The sequence below is a fragment of the Typopeltis vanoorti genome, chromosome 12 (genome assembly GCF_054136105.1).
Source record: "Typopeltis vanoorti isolate ZY-2024b chromosome 12, IOZ_Tvanoo_1.0, whole genome shotgun sequence".
In the NCBI taxonomy this organism is placed as follows: Eukaryota; Metazoa; Arthropoda; class Arachnida; order Uropygi; family Thelyphonidae; genus Typopeltis; species Typopeltis vanoorti.
Genome location: NC_143560.1, coordinates 23734884 through 23747638, shown reverse-complemented (window position 1 = coordinate 23747638; position 12755 = coordinate 23734884). Strand labels below are relative to the sequence as shown.

The 12755-nt window shown below is 36.4% G+C and overlaps 1 protein-coding gene across 1 annotated transcript in view; it reads left to right on the top strand.

The window, feature by feature from the left end:
• LOC150100631 (fibrillin-1-like) overlaps window positions 1-12755 on the top strand; it is a 1594375-nt gene that overhangs the window by 755972 nt on the left and 825648 nt on the right. Inside the window, exon 29 of the mRNA XM_090401848.1 lies at window positions 7193-7318. Within this exon, the coding sequence (XP_090257974.1) occupies window positions 7193-7318 (126 nt within the window). The remainder of the gene's footprint in view (window positions 1-7192; window positions 7319-12755) is intronic.

Below are 12755 nucleotides of genomic sequence, written 5' to 3'. Positions count from 1 at the left end.
ATGCACTGAATGACAGGCAACACAATTTGATGAAAGAGACATCCAAACTCTGTCATGAACTTCATTCTCTAAAACTACAATACGAATGCTTAAATCAGCAACAACATAAAGAAGATCTTGTCATAAATGGTCTTCCTGAAACAGCACCTACAGAAAAACCTCAGAGACGTAGTTTTAAAATTTGGCCATACAATTGATATCCCCCTACAGCTTAACGACATTCAGACCGTAAATTGGATTCCTAGGAAGAGAAAAAAACAATGCTTGCCACATTCTGCACCAGTCATAGTTCGTCTTATAAGCAAGTCCACAAGAGACAATCTCATAAAAGCCAGCAGACAGAAATAAACCAGTTGCCAAGGACTTGAATGCATTGCAAGACAATATACCAATCTTCCTATCTGAATATTTAACATAATTCAACCAGAATCTGTTGTACCAAGCAAGAAAAGCAAAAACAGAAAAAAATTACCAATTTTTGTGGATCAGAGATGCCAAGATATTCTTGAGAAAGTCACAAACTTCAAAGCCGATTCAAATTAAAAGCTCAGAAGACATAGAAAGGCTGCCACAGTTTAAAAAAAAAAAAAGTCTCCTAATTAGTTCAAAAAAGAAGACCACAATAAAAAAGGAATGTGAACCATCAAGACAGATGCAATAACACCAGAATATATCGGCAATTTCACTTTGATCAGACTTTCAGATCATTCATTTGACCTGCCAAACATCAGCCTCCTTCCAACACAGCAATCAAAAAAAAAAAAAAAAAAATCTAACCGGTGTCATCCTCTGATAAGCTTTTATGCAAGCTGAGACATTACATCTCATCCGAGATCAACAGGAAAAAAAAAAAAAAAACAGATGAATAAATAATTTATTACATTGAAAAAAAATATATAAATATTATTAAAGTTGTAAAATTGTAAAGTCTCATTGTTCATTGAAGCTGCTGTAGATTTTTTATTTTATTTATTTATTTATTTTTTATTTATTTAAATTATTATTGTGAAAAGTGAAATGAATGCATATAGAATGTTAATAAAAAAAGTAATTGTTAATGTGAAATGTGAATAAAAAATGAATTGTAAAATTAAAATGTAAATGACAAAATGCAAAAATAGCTGTTTAACTGTTTATATGTAAAATTAACTGTAAATTGTTTTTGTCAGGATTACAATTAATTTTAACATTAATTATAGTATTACATTGTCCTAATCATAATAATTTTAGTAACATGTAACAAAATGTACTCTACACTCATGTAATTTCTTTGAAAGATAATAAACTATGTTAAAAAAAAATTATGTGACACTTCCAAGGGAGGGCACTCTACTCCACTCCACTACACACATCTTGCCATCTTTCCTACTACTTAATTCTCCAACTACACACAATGGCACTACTACCATCAATAACAACAGTATTTCTCATATGTAAATTGCATGTGTGTTTTTCTTTTTATAGCTAATTTGCCTGTATGTGGGATGAAAAACTTGAGTTTCCAGGAGAAAAAAATCCTACTACCTCTGTATGCAATCAGCTAACTCACCTTGAATTATGTGCCTCAAGTCTATGGTTCCACAAGGTAGAGTAGCCTGCAATGGTTGGATTCCATCCATCATCAGGGTGTATGGATAGCTGCTGGTGCCTTTTGAACATTACCCACTCAATACCTTTATGTTGAAGCAAATGAACCAGCTCTATCACTTAGATGGAAATAGTTGTCCATTAACTATGCCCTGAAAATGGTCTCTTTCAGGGCATCCTCCATGAACTAGTATCTTTTCTTTGTGTTGGGAGACTCAACATCTCCCATGTCAGACTGCCAGACATCCCTTTGGTATGCATTTTAAAGAGATTATGCAAGCTGTTGTCATGAATGTTGACAACATTTTCCATAACAGCATTCTCTAATGGCAGTTCTTCACTTCATCGTGTAACCTCCCACCGTGCCAAATAATGAAGTCTTACACTTCATTATCTGTCTGCATGTAGTTATTTAATGCATACAGATCAGAACACTCTGATTTCCTTCCCATCTGTACTGATAGTTCAAGATCTGAGACCTCTGTGGTGTGGGGTGCTGTATTTTGTGACTTTATCATATCCAATCAGATCCCAGTTGATTGCAGTAATTATGCTGTAGAGTTGCATTCCATCTTTGATGGATAGCATGGATTTTCTAAAGAGAGGTCATGTTTTAGTAATCTACTTACTTATTACTTATTACACTAAGGTGATGGCTTCCTTGGACAGAGGAAATGGATACACTGTAGTGTACTTAGATTTTGCAAAGGCTTTTGATAGATTACTGCATGATAAGTTGATAGTCAAAGTAGATCGGATAGTGTTGGATATTAAATTTGTGCATTGGTTCAGAGACTGGCTTTCTGATAGGTATCAGCAAGTTGTGTATCGGGGGAGCAGTATCCAGGAAGAGGAAAGTACTAGTGGTGCTCATCAGGGGTCTGTTTTAGGGCCATTGCTGTTTAACCTGTATGTTAATGATATTGGCAAAGATTTGGATGGGGATATTCAGTTGTTTGCAGATGATGCTAAGTTGGGATGAACTATGAAGAGTAGGGAATATGTCATGGCCTTACAAGAAGACTTGAATAAACCGAGTGAATGGGCATGGAAATGGGGATATGAGTTAAATGTTGAAAAATGTAAGGTTTTAAAATTTGGGAAACGAAGATGGGATGTAGAATTTATGTTTGGTGAGGATATATTGTTGGAGGTGGAGGAAATGAGAGATCTTGAGGTGATATTGGATAAGGATCTGAAATTTAGGGGACACATTGTCAAAATTGTGAGGACAACACAAAGACTTCTGGGAATGATGCTGAGGACACTGGCTTGTAGAAGTAGGGAGATTCTTGTTCCTGTAAGGCTTTGATTAGGCTGCACATGGACTTCTTTGCACAGATTTAATCACCTGGTTTTCAAAAGAATGAAGAGATGTTGGAAAGGGTCCAGAGATGACTTACTAAGGTGGTTTCTGATCTTTGGAATGTCGAATATGAGGAAAGGTTCAGAAGATACAATTTACAGAGTCTAAGAGATAAGAGGAAGAGATATGATATGATAGAGACCTACAAGCTAGTAAGGGATTGTTATAGGATCAATGTTGGAGAGGTTTTACAGCAAACAATGGGAGATCAGGAGAGAATCAGAGGACATTGCTGGAAGCTGTATAAGGAGGGTGTGAGCAGGGGAGTGAGAAGCAGGTTTTTTGCATGCAGAGTTGTGAATGATTGGAATACCATGCTTAAGAGTGTGGTATCTGCAGAGAATTTGAGTTTGTGTAAGGCACGGTATGATGAGCTGTGTGTATGATGAAAGAACCTCCTAGTTGAGTCTTTGACTTCATGGGATAATAATCTTGGGGTAATAGTAATCATAATAAAATTACTTATACTGATCACTCCTTTCCTTTTTGTTTGGCTAATTTGCTTATATATTTCATAGTCACTACCCTCTGCAACGCCAAGTTTATAGCAACATTTAAGTATGTCATTCTATTCTCTGTCTCATACCATACTGACTCACCATTAATGTTACTTATTTCATTTTGCATATTTACCTTGCATAGATATAACTCTTAATGTCAGCTCTTTGCTTTATGCGGATGATGTTATACTTCTAAATAAATCCGCTACAAGTCTGCAAGATTCTCTGACTAAATTGAATAGCTGTTGTAATAGATATGGTATGAAGGTCAGCATTAAAAAGACAAAGACAATGAAAATAGGCAGAATCATTGAAAATGTCAACTGTGTTGTGAATGGAGAACCTCTGGAACAAGTAAAACATTTCAGCTACTTAGGCACAATTTTTACTGAAGATGGTAAACTAAATATAGAAATAGACAACAGAATCAGCAAAGCTGGTATCGTGGGAAGTCAATTGAATAAATTCATATGGAATAAGAAAGAAATTAGTCGGAACACTAAATTAGCTGTATACAAGACTGTGTTCAAACCAATTTTAACTTATGGATCTGAGAGCTGGGTCAGAAGTAAAACACTTGACCAAAGACTAGAGACCGCAGATATGAGAGTCCTGAGAACGATTAGAGGCGTGAACAGATGGCATCAATGGCAATATCATATTAAAAATGAGGATATTAGGAAAGAACTTGACATTGTCAGCATCCAGGAATGCGTTAGCAGAGCTAATCTCAGATGGTATGGTCACTTAAATAGAATGGGAGAGGAAAGATTAGCAAAACAAGTGTTCTCTGCCAGGTTGACAGGAAAACGACCCAGAGGAAGACCAAGATATAGGTGGATTGATACGGTACAAAGTGCCTTAGACGATAGAAATATAAGATCTGATAATGTTGGAGTCTTGACAAGTAACAGACTGATTTGGAGGAAAATTGTAGATAGGAAGTTAGTAATGATGTAATTTTTTCATGTAGTACTGTCATATCCTGTACACCCCTTGAGGGTACATGGCAGGAATTTGATGATGATGATGATGATGATAGATATAACTCTTTTTTATAGCATCAAATGCACTTCACTTCTCCTTTTTCGCATGTTCTATCTTCATGAAAAACATCATATCTTTCTATCTTTATTCCTGGCAGGATGTCATCATTCTCATCCAATGACATCTCACTTATTCCAATAATTTTTGGCAAACAAACTTATTTGATTCAACAGTATCTTTCCCCTTAATCCTAAGATTTCTAGTTCATAAACATAATGTTTCATTTATGGATCTATAAAACTTTTACTGATACTACTTCTTAGATGCATTATCAGTATGACTCTTCTATTCCTTTCACTCATTAACAATCCCAGAACCTTCTCCAGATGCATATGTTCCTTTTCTCCACTTCCCAGGCTATCTCATTCTTTTCTGATCTCTCTCTCTCTCTCTGCAGTCATTACTCTTCTTTCCAGCAGTAGCTTACTGATGACTCACACCAAAGCTATTCAAATGCCGTGCATCACCATTATATAGTTCTCTTTGTCCTGGAAACCTATCCCAACACACTCTTAAAATGCATACTTTTCTCTTCATACATTTCTGCTGACATGTCATTTATGATCTTGCTCTCCACCTTTGCTCATCACTCTCATTGAATACTTTGTCTACCACACTATTATCTTTTATACCTTCACGACAACCTCCTGATATCCATTTTTACTTTTTCCTTGTGTCTAACGAAGTCATTCATTTTTACTACTACTTACCAACCCTTTTTCTCATTCACCTCTCTTCTCCAATGCCGCAATCAGCACTCATTATACCTCCAAGAAAACAAAACCTTCTGCATAGTCTCATTCAGCACATCTGTAATAATTGAATCCCCCATTCAATGCTAGTCATGAGTCATTTGTTCTCTCTTTCCTGAGGCAATCATTCAAAGTATTCTTCTTTATTCTTCTCTACATATTTACAGTTCTCTTCATTTCACTCTGCATGTGCTTCATCTTTTACCTTGTTTTCACCAACTCTTTTCACCATCAGTTTTGGATGGTTCTGTACTGTTAGTCACACTCTTTTCTTTGGCCATTGGTTTCACACACATACTTTCTTAACAGATGTGCACTCTTTCTTGCTATTTTCCATTTTGCTCAATATGCCATTTTACCTACTCTGATTCAAAAAACCTCATGGTTCATTAACATGTCACATCCTTGTATATTCCCTTTCTCTCTCTCTCTCTCTCTCTCTCTCTCTCTCTCTCTCTCTCATTCCACCTCTCAGTGGAAACAGTAATAGTGTGAGAAGAGGAAAAAAGAAGGGGAATACAATAGGAACAGGGAAACGGGGGGGGGGAGGAGAGCTGAGGTGGAGAGGGAGACATGGCATAGAGAGAGTGAATGTGTGTATGAAGACGGAGTATATTGTGATGTGACTGGAGAAGTTCAGACTGAGCAGATACATGTGGTAAGCGGTGATAAAGGTGATTGGGCAGATGTGGTGGGGAAATCACAACCAACACATGGCTCTGGCTATAGACCTAAAAATGAACTGCTGTGTTTGTTTACAACTGCCAGGTGTATCAGGAATAAAGGAGATGAAATGGTTTCAGTAATTGAGTTTATTAGCCTCCAAATCATTGGAATAAGTACAACATGGTTAAATGAAGATGATATCGTAACGGGAATAGAAATGGAAGAGTACAGTATTTTTCATGAGGATAGAAGGGACAGGAAGGGAGTGGGAGTGCTGCTGATGATAGCAGGGGAATTAAGTCCACATAAGGTAGATATGAAAGGTGGAAAAATAGTGGCAATGGTTATGAGACAGTGTGTAGTGTAACATGGAGATTGAAAGGAAGACGTATTTAGTTAGATGTTGCTATAGGCCAAGGAATGTAGAGGGTGATGATGAAGAAATGTATAAACAATGTGGATTAGTGAACAAATCAATGTTAATTATTATGGGTGATTTTAATTATGGTAGTATAGATTGGAATGCAGAGATAGCATTTGGGAATAAGGAAATTGAAATTCACGAGTTCTTGAGCGATAACTATCTCAGGGAGCATGTAAAGAAGGGCACTCGAGGATCAAGCATTTTAGATCTCATCGTTTCATTATGTTTTCATGGTGACGAAGATATGTTGGAAAGGGTTCTGAGAATATTCACAAAGGTAGTCAGTGGTCTTTGGAATGTGAAGTATGAGGACAGGCTGAGAGAATGTAAGTTGCAGAGTTTAGTGAATAGGAGGAAGATATGATTGTGACTTATAAGCTAGTCAGGGGCTGTTAGTGGGTCGACATGGAAGAAATTTTTCATAGAATGGAAGAGGGGGAGTAGAACAAGGGGCCATCACTGGAAACTGTATAAGGAGAGTGTGAACAGAGGAATGAGGAGTAGGTTCTTTGCATGGAGGATTGTTGTGAATGAAATGCTGCCTGAGTGTGTTGTGGGTGTAGATCCATTATCATCTTGTACTTTCTTAGACACTATGTAATTATTTCAACCTATGTGTTACCTTCCATATCTAAATAATCATTCATGAATATGAAGTTTCTCTTTTGTTTTTCAAAGATACTTGAAATAACTTCCCATTTCATTATATATAAAAAAATAATTTCCCATTTCATTATATGCTAAAAGCAGTTTTAATAAGTAATTTTATTATATGTTTAGCAAATATGTATTTATTTTAATGTCTTTGATATTTGAATACTTAAATTATATTCTTATGTCCATTTTTCAGATATTGATGAGTGCAAAGAAACATCCAATATTTGCAATGGCGGTAAGTGCAGTAATTTTCAAGGCTTCTATAGTTGTCATTGTACTGGTGGGTTGATGCCATCTCCTGATGAAAAGACCTGTATTGGTAAACTGACATTTTGTATTTCTCTCTCTCTCTCTTTGTGTGTGTGTGTGTGTGTGTGTTATGTAATAGTTGAAGAAGAAAGCCTAGATGGTTTCACTTTAGTGCTATAAAGTTATCGGAATTCTTCTTCTTATTATTATTGCTACTACATCGGCATCTCCTGAAGTCAGAAAACTCATCATGAGAAACCACACTAACTATTCTTCAAACAATACCTAGCATACTTCTCTTTAAACTCACATACTGTCAGACCAACCACAACTACCTCTGGCATTCCAATCATTAGCCACTCTCCAAGCAAAGAATCTGGCCATCACTCCTTAACATAACTTCCAGGAGTCTCTCCCAGGTTCTTTTCTTACTCATTATGTAGTGAAAATGTTTTGTATCAGTCTTATAGATACCCCCTTCTTTAATAAATTATAAGTTTCTGCCATGCTTACCCAAACTGTTAACTAAACTTTACAAACCACACACCTTCAATCCATCCTCAAAGGGAGCATTCCAGACTTGTCACCATATTGGTGACAAGTCCTGGAATGCAATATCCGTGGATCTTTTCCACCACTTCGTCATCCCCAAGAAACCAAATGATCAAACTGTACACAGTAGTCAAGATGTGGGAGCCATATTACAACTTTATAAAGAGAAATAATAACCTCCCTACTTGTCAATGAATTCTTCAGCATCCAAGTAATTCTTTGAGCTGTATTGCCAGCTTTTGCCATATGCCTTGAGAGAACTGATTTTCAGCCATTAGTGTAATATGCAGTATGTAATATTTTCATTCCAAAGTTCATAACCTTACATCTTGTCACATTAAACTGACAAGCAGTATTTTTTTATCCAAGCTGCCAGTTTATTTAAATTATCCTGTAGAACATCTACATTACCTTAATTAACTATTGTGCTTCTCAGCTTTGCATCATCAGCAAACAACAGGTTGAAACTGGTCTGGGTAGTGATCCTTCCCATGATGCATAGCATTATACATATCCGTAAGGATATGTGCTTTGCGTTATGGAATATTAAGGTGCAAGTAATGTTAAGTCATTAGCCTCTGTATATGAGTTGGCCAGTTGTGAAGTTACTTCACATGCAAACTTTGTTTGCTTACACTTAGATAAAGGATGAAACCAAGAATATAATTTCTTGGCATCTTTAATTTAAAATAATGGAAAACGATGTTGTCCCTCTTTTCACACCTTGGAACCTCACACTTGTTTTATTCTCCTGTCCATCTGTATTCACTCTGATACCACTTCACTTAAACAACCTCTGACCATTTCCATTGCACTATTGCCATTCTTGCACTGCAGCTTCTTATGCCTTGGCACTGCTCCAAGCTGCCTCCTAAAGTGGTCATAATCACCTGTTTTGTAGTTCCACACATACACATACCCTTCTTAACTGAGAATTCCACATGTTTAACTTAACAAGACTACATAGTCACTTTCTCCAATCAGAGGCCGAGCAGGTGGCTACTTTGGTTATGGATCATCAATCTAGATTTCATTTCCATCTTCTGTGCATCCTCTCCTCCCTACAGTTTATGTTGCCATAGTTAAATCTGTCATAATAATTGCTTGGCCTGTACTCAGTCTAATCTGCCAATGCATGACATTTGCTTCTTTCTGTGTATCTTCACAGTTTATATCAGCAACCAATGTATTTTGTGCTGTTAGCATCTATCTCCCACCATATAGCTTCAAGTGAACCATCTCACTCAGTCCTAAAATCCTCAACATTTATTTTTATTGGTGGTATTTTTTTGGGATATCATCACTAATATTCCTCCTCTTCTCTCTATCCTCCCTGAACATACATATCTTTTATATTCTATCTCTATAACTATATCATCTTCTTTCAAAAGCTTCAAAGTTTTCAAAAGTCAATAATGTTTGGCCAAATATGCATATCGACATCTCCTTGAGTCAACAATTACACTTGTGTGATGTAATTACCAACCCATTCAGATTTAACAACTGCACTTGACATTGCATTATTATTTCTGTACTCAGATTCATTTTCCTCAGGGGTGATTAGATATGACTGCTAGTTTCTCTGATTTTGCACCTCTCACTGAGCAACACTTTCATCATACACCTAACTGCAAACTATTTAAACACAATCCATCAAGCGAATAAAAGTTTATTCCACCATCATATTCATTCCACAAATCTATAAACTGCACATCTTCACCTTCTCAAGTAAATTCTACTTACCACAAAATTACATTATTGTTTAATCCTATATCAAGTGTATCAGTCAGGGGGGTGGTCAAGAAGTACTAACAAACACCTAGAACAAAAATTAATTTTGTCTTCTTATATATCCTAAAACAAAAGATATTTTCTGAAGAAAAACATTTTTTGTATGAAAATTAGGAAAAAATTTTTATATGAAAAAACATTTTTGTTCTAGGTATTTATCAGAATTTTCCAGACTCCCCCCCCCCGTGAGCTAACAAAGTTTGTGCGTGAAGTATTGTCATGACTAGGCTACCAGTAAGCAGATGCTGGTGACTTCGTATTAACTGCCTTAGTATCCCATGTGCCGACCTGGTTGGCTGAGTGGTTAGCATATCTGCTCTCCAGCCAAGAGGCTGCAGGTTCGAATCCCACCAACAACATGGATGTTTGTGATTGTCTTTCTAACTCTCTGTGGAAAAGGACATCTGCGACCCCTACCACTTCTACTATCAACTGCAGTTGCCCCCCCCCTGCTGAGGAGCCATAAAACTAGGCAAGAAACCAATGGACAAGGACTCCAGTTGGACCCACAGCAGTGTACTGGTTAAGGGGGGTGCCAGCCCCATCCAGGCACCAGCTAAGAAATAAAAATTTTTAAAAAAATCCATAATGCAAAGCAGATTCCTTTTGGAAGTGTATAATGCTTTGCATTAAGGGAAGTCAACCTTTATTGAGGTAATACTAAAGGCCAGGCAGGGGGCGGGTCCTCTCCAAAAACTCTGAGTGATCTATACGATCACTCGAAAAAATCTTACTTAGTGACTTTAATCACTTCCAAGCTCAAAACTCCTGACCTGATGTCTCATCAGTGGGAGCCAGACCTAGGACGTTACCCAGGTTGAATTAATGCAGAACTCATATATTTCTCATATACAAGCAGTAAAACGGTGTATGCTTATTATTAAAATACTCTGGATCAGAGATGGATGTAGAAAGTTTTTATATTGGTTAGAAAGTAACTTAATACTTGTCAAGAAATCATACTATTCTTTAATCCTTTATTCAAGTGTAAGCAAACAAAGTTTGCATGTTAGTGAAATATCCTAGTCATGAAAATACTTCATGTACAAACTTTGTTTGCTTACACTTGGATAAAGGATTAAACAGAATTTTGTGGCAAATATAATTTACTTTCGAACCAAGTGAAAAAACTTGCTACAATCTTCATCTTCTTCTTGACTCTTTCCCAGGATTGACCATTCTTCTTTATTCATGCCTTTCATCCCATAGAAGAAGATTCACAGCCCTTACTCTTTCACTTGCCTTTTTTGCTTCTTCCAGCAACTCTTTCTTATCTCTTACTGCATATTTCTCACCTTTCAAATCATTCATGCCTGCCAAAACAGTCAACACATTTACTGTCCTAAGTGTAAGATGCCAAGAAATTATATTCTTGGTTTCATCCTTTATCCAAGTGTAAGCAAAGTTTGCATATGAAGTAACTTCATTACTGTGCTACTTGTATATAAAGGCTAATTTCTTCACATTAAATGCCTTAGTATCCCATAATGCAAGGAACATATTCTTACTGACATGTATAATGCTATGCATTATGGGAAGGTACACTACCCAGACCAGTTTTAACCTTTAGTGAGGTATGTTTAAGTGCAGGGATACCTCTCCACAAACTCTGAGTAATCTACAAGATCACTCTAAATCTCACTGCGTGACTGACCCTAAAGTATGAGTCCTAAACTCATTACTCCTAACCTGAATCACTCCTGAATCATTCCACCCAGTGAGAAACAAAAGCCTGCCACTGAGTAGAACTTCTCTACTCCCTAGAAAGCAAGCAAGCAAACCACTATGTAAGTAATGGAAGTTTCTCGAAAAACTAAGTTATCCCCAAGATCACTCTTAACTGGACGAGTGACCCAAAGGATCTTTTAACTCAGTGGTGGTTCTACTCAGTGACATACTTACCCCACCACTGAGCAGAACTGCTCATATTCCAGGGAAAGGCATTCACCAGCATGTCCTTGATAGAGGCCAATCTGGAGAACACCAATCCTCAGATGCTTAAAATGCTCTCCTAAAACAGAAACCTTAAGAGAGCAAAAACTCTCCCCAGAAAGCAAGCAAACCCAATGATGAGCATATCAAGGTTTAAGTAATACATAAATCATATATTTTCCATATACAAGTAGTCAAAATGTGTCACACCTTATTACTAAAATACTCTGGATTAGAGCTAGTTGTTGAAAGTTTTTTTCACTTGATTATACTGTAAGTTAACCCACGCTATTGGCCAAGACATCTATAGACGTCAAAGTTATCATGGATGCGAAGTGCATATTAAAATTGTAATACCATTGATATTACATTGAAATATATGATGGATAAGAAGCGTATGAGGATGTGTATTTGATCCATAGGCCGGTAAGGTGGTTAAAGATGCCAAAAAATTATATTCTTGGTTTCATCCTTTATCCAAGTGTAAGCAAATAAAGTTTTGCATATGAAGTAACTTCATGACTGGGCTACTTATATAGAGGATTATGATCCTAGATCAATTGCCTTAGTATCCCAGAATACAAGGCAGATGTCCTTTTAGCCATTTATAATGCTATGCATTATGGGAAAGGCAATTAATCTGAAGTCATTAGCCTCTATATACGAGTAGCCCAGTCGTGAAGTTACTTCACATGCAAACTTTGTTTGTTTACTATAAATTAAAGATGCCAAGAAATTATATTCTTGGTTTCATCCTTTATCCAAGTGTAAGCAAACAAAGTTTGTGCATGAAGTAATTTCATGACTGGACTACTTGTATATAGAGTTTAATGACTTCACATCAATTGTCTTAGTATCCCATAATGCAATGCATATATCCTTATTATTATTAATGATAATAATAATAATAAGCAGTGCTTTTTTTCTGGCAGTAGGCAGTACTGGCACCTTTTTTCTTAAGTTTTTAAAAATTTGCGATTTATTTACAGTAAAATGTATTATAAATATTCCAGTAGATGGTACTGTGTTCACGAATTGAATTTTCAGTTTTGATTACTCATAAGTTGGTACCCTGCTTTCCTGTTTCATAGGCTGGTATGCAACTGGAAACAGGAAGTTGTGTTCACTTCCAATTGCTTCCAATATCAGTTTATCAGTTCTATATTCACTTTGCAACAGGCAGGTGTTCACATGAGTTTTGAATTGATCTAAGTTAAATCATGGCAATCAAA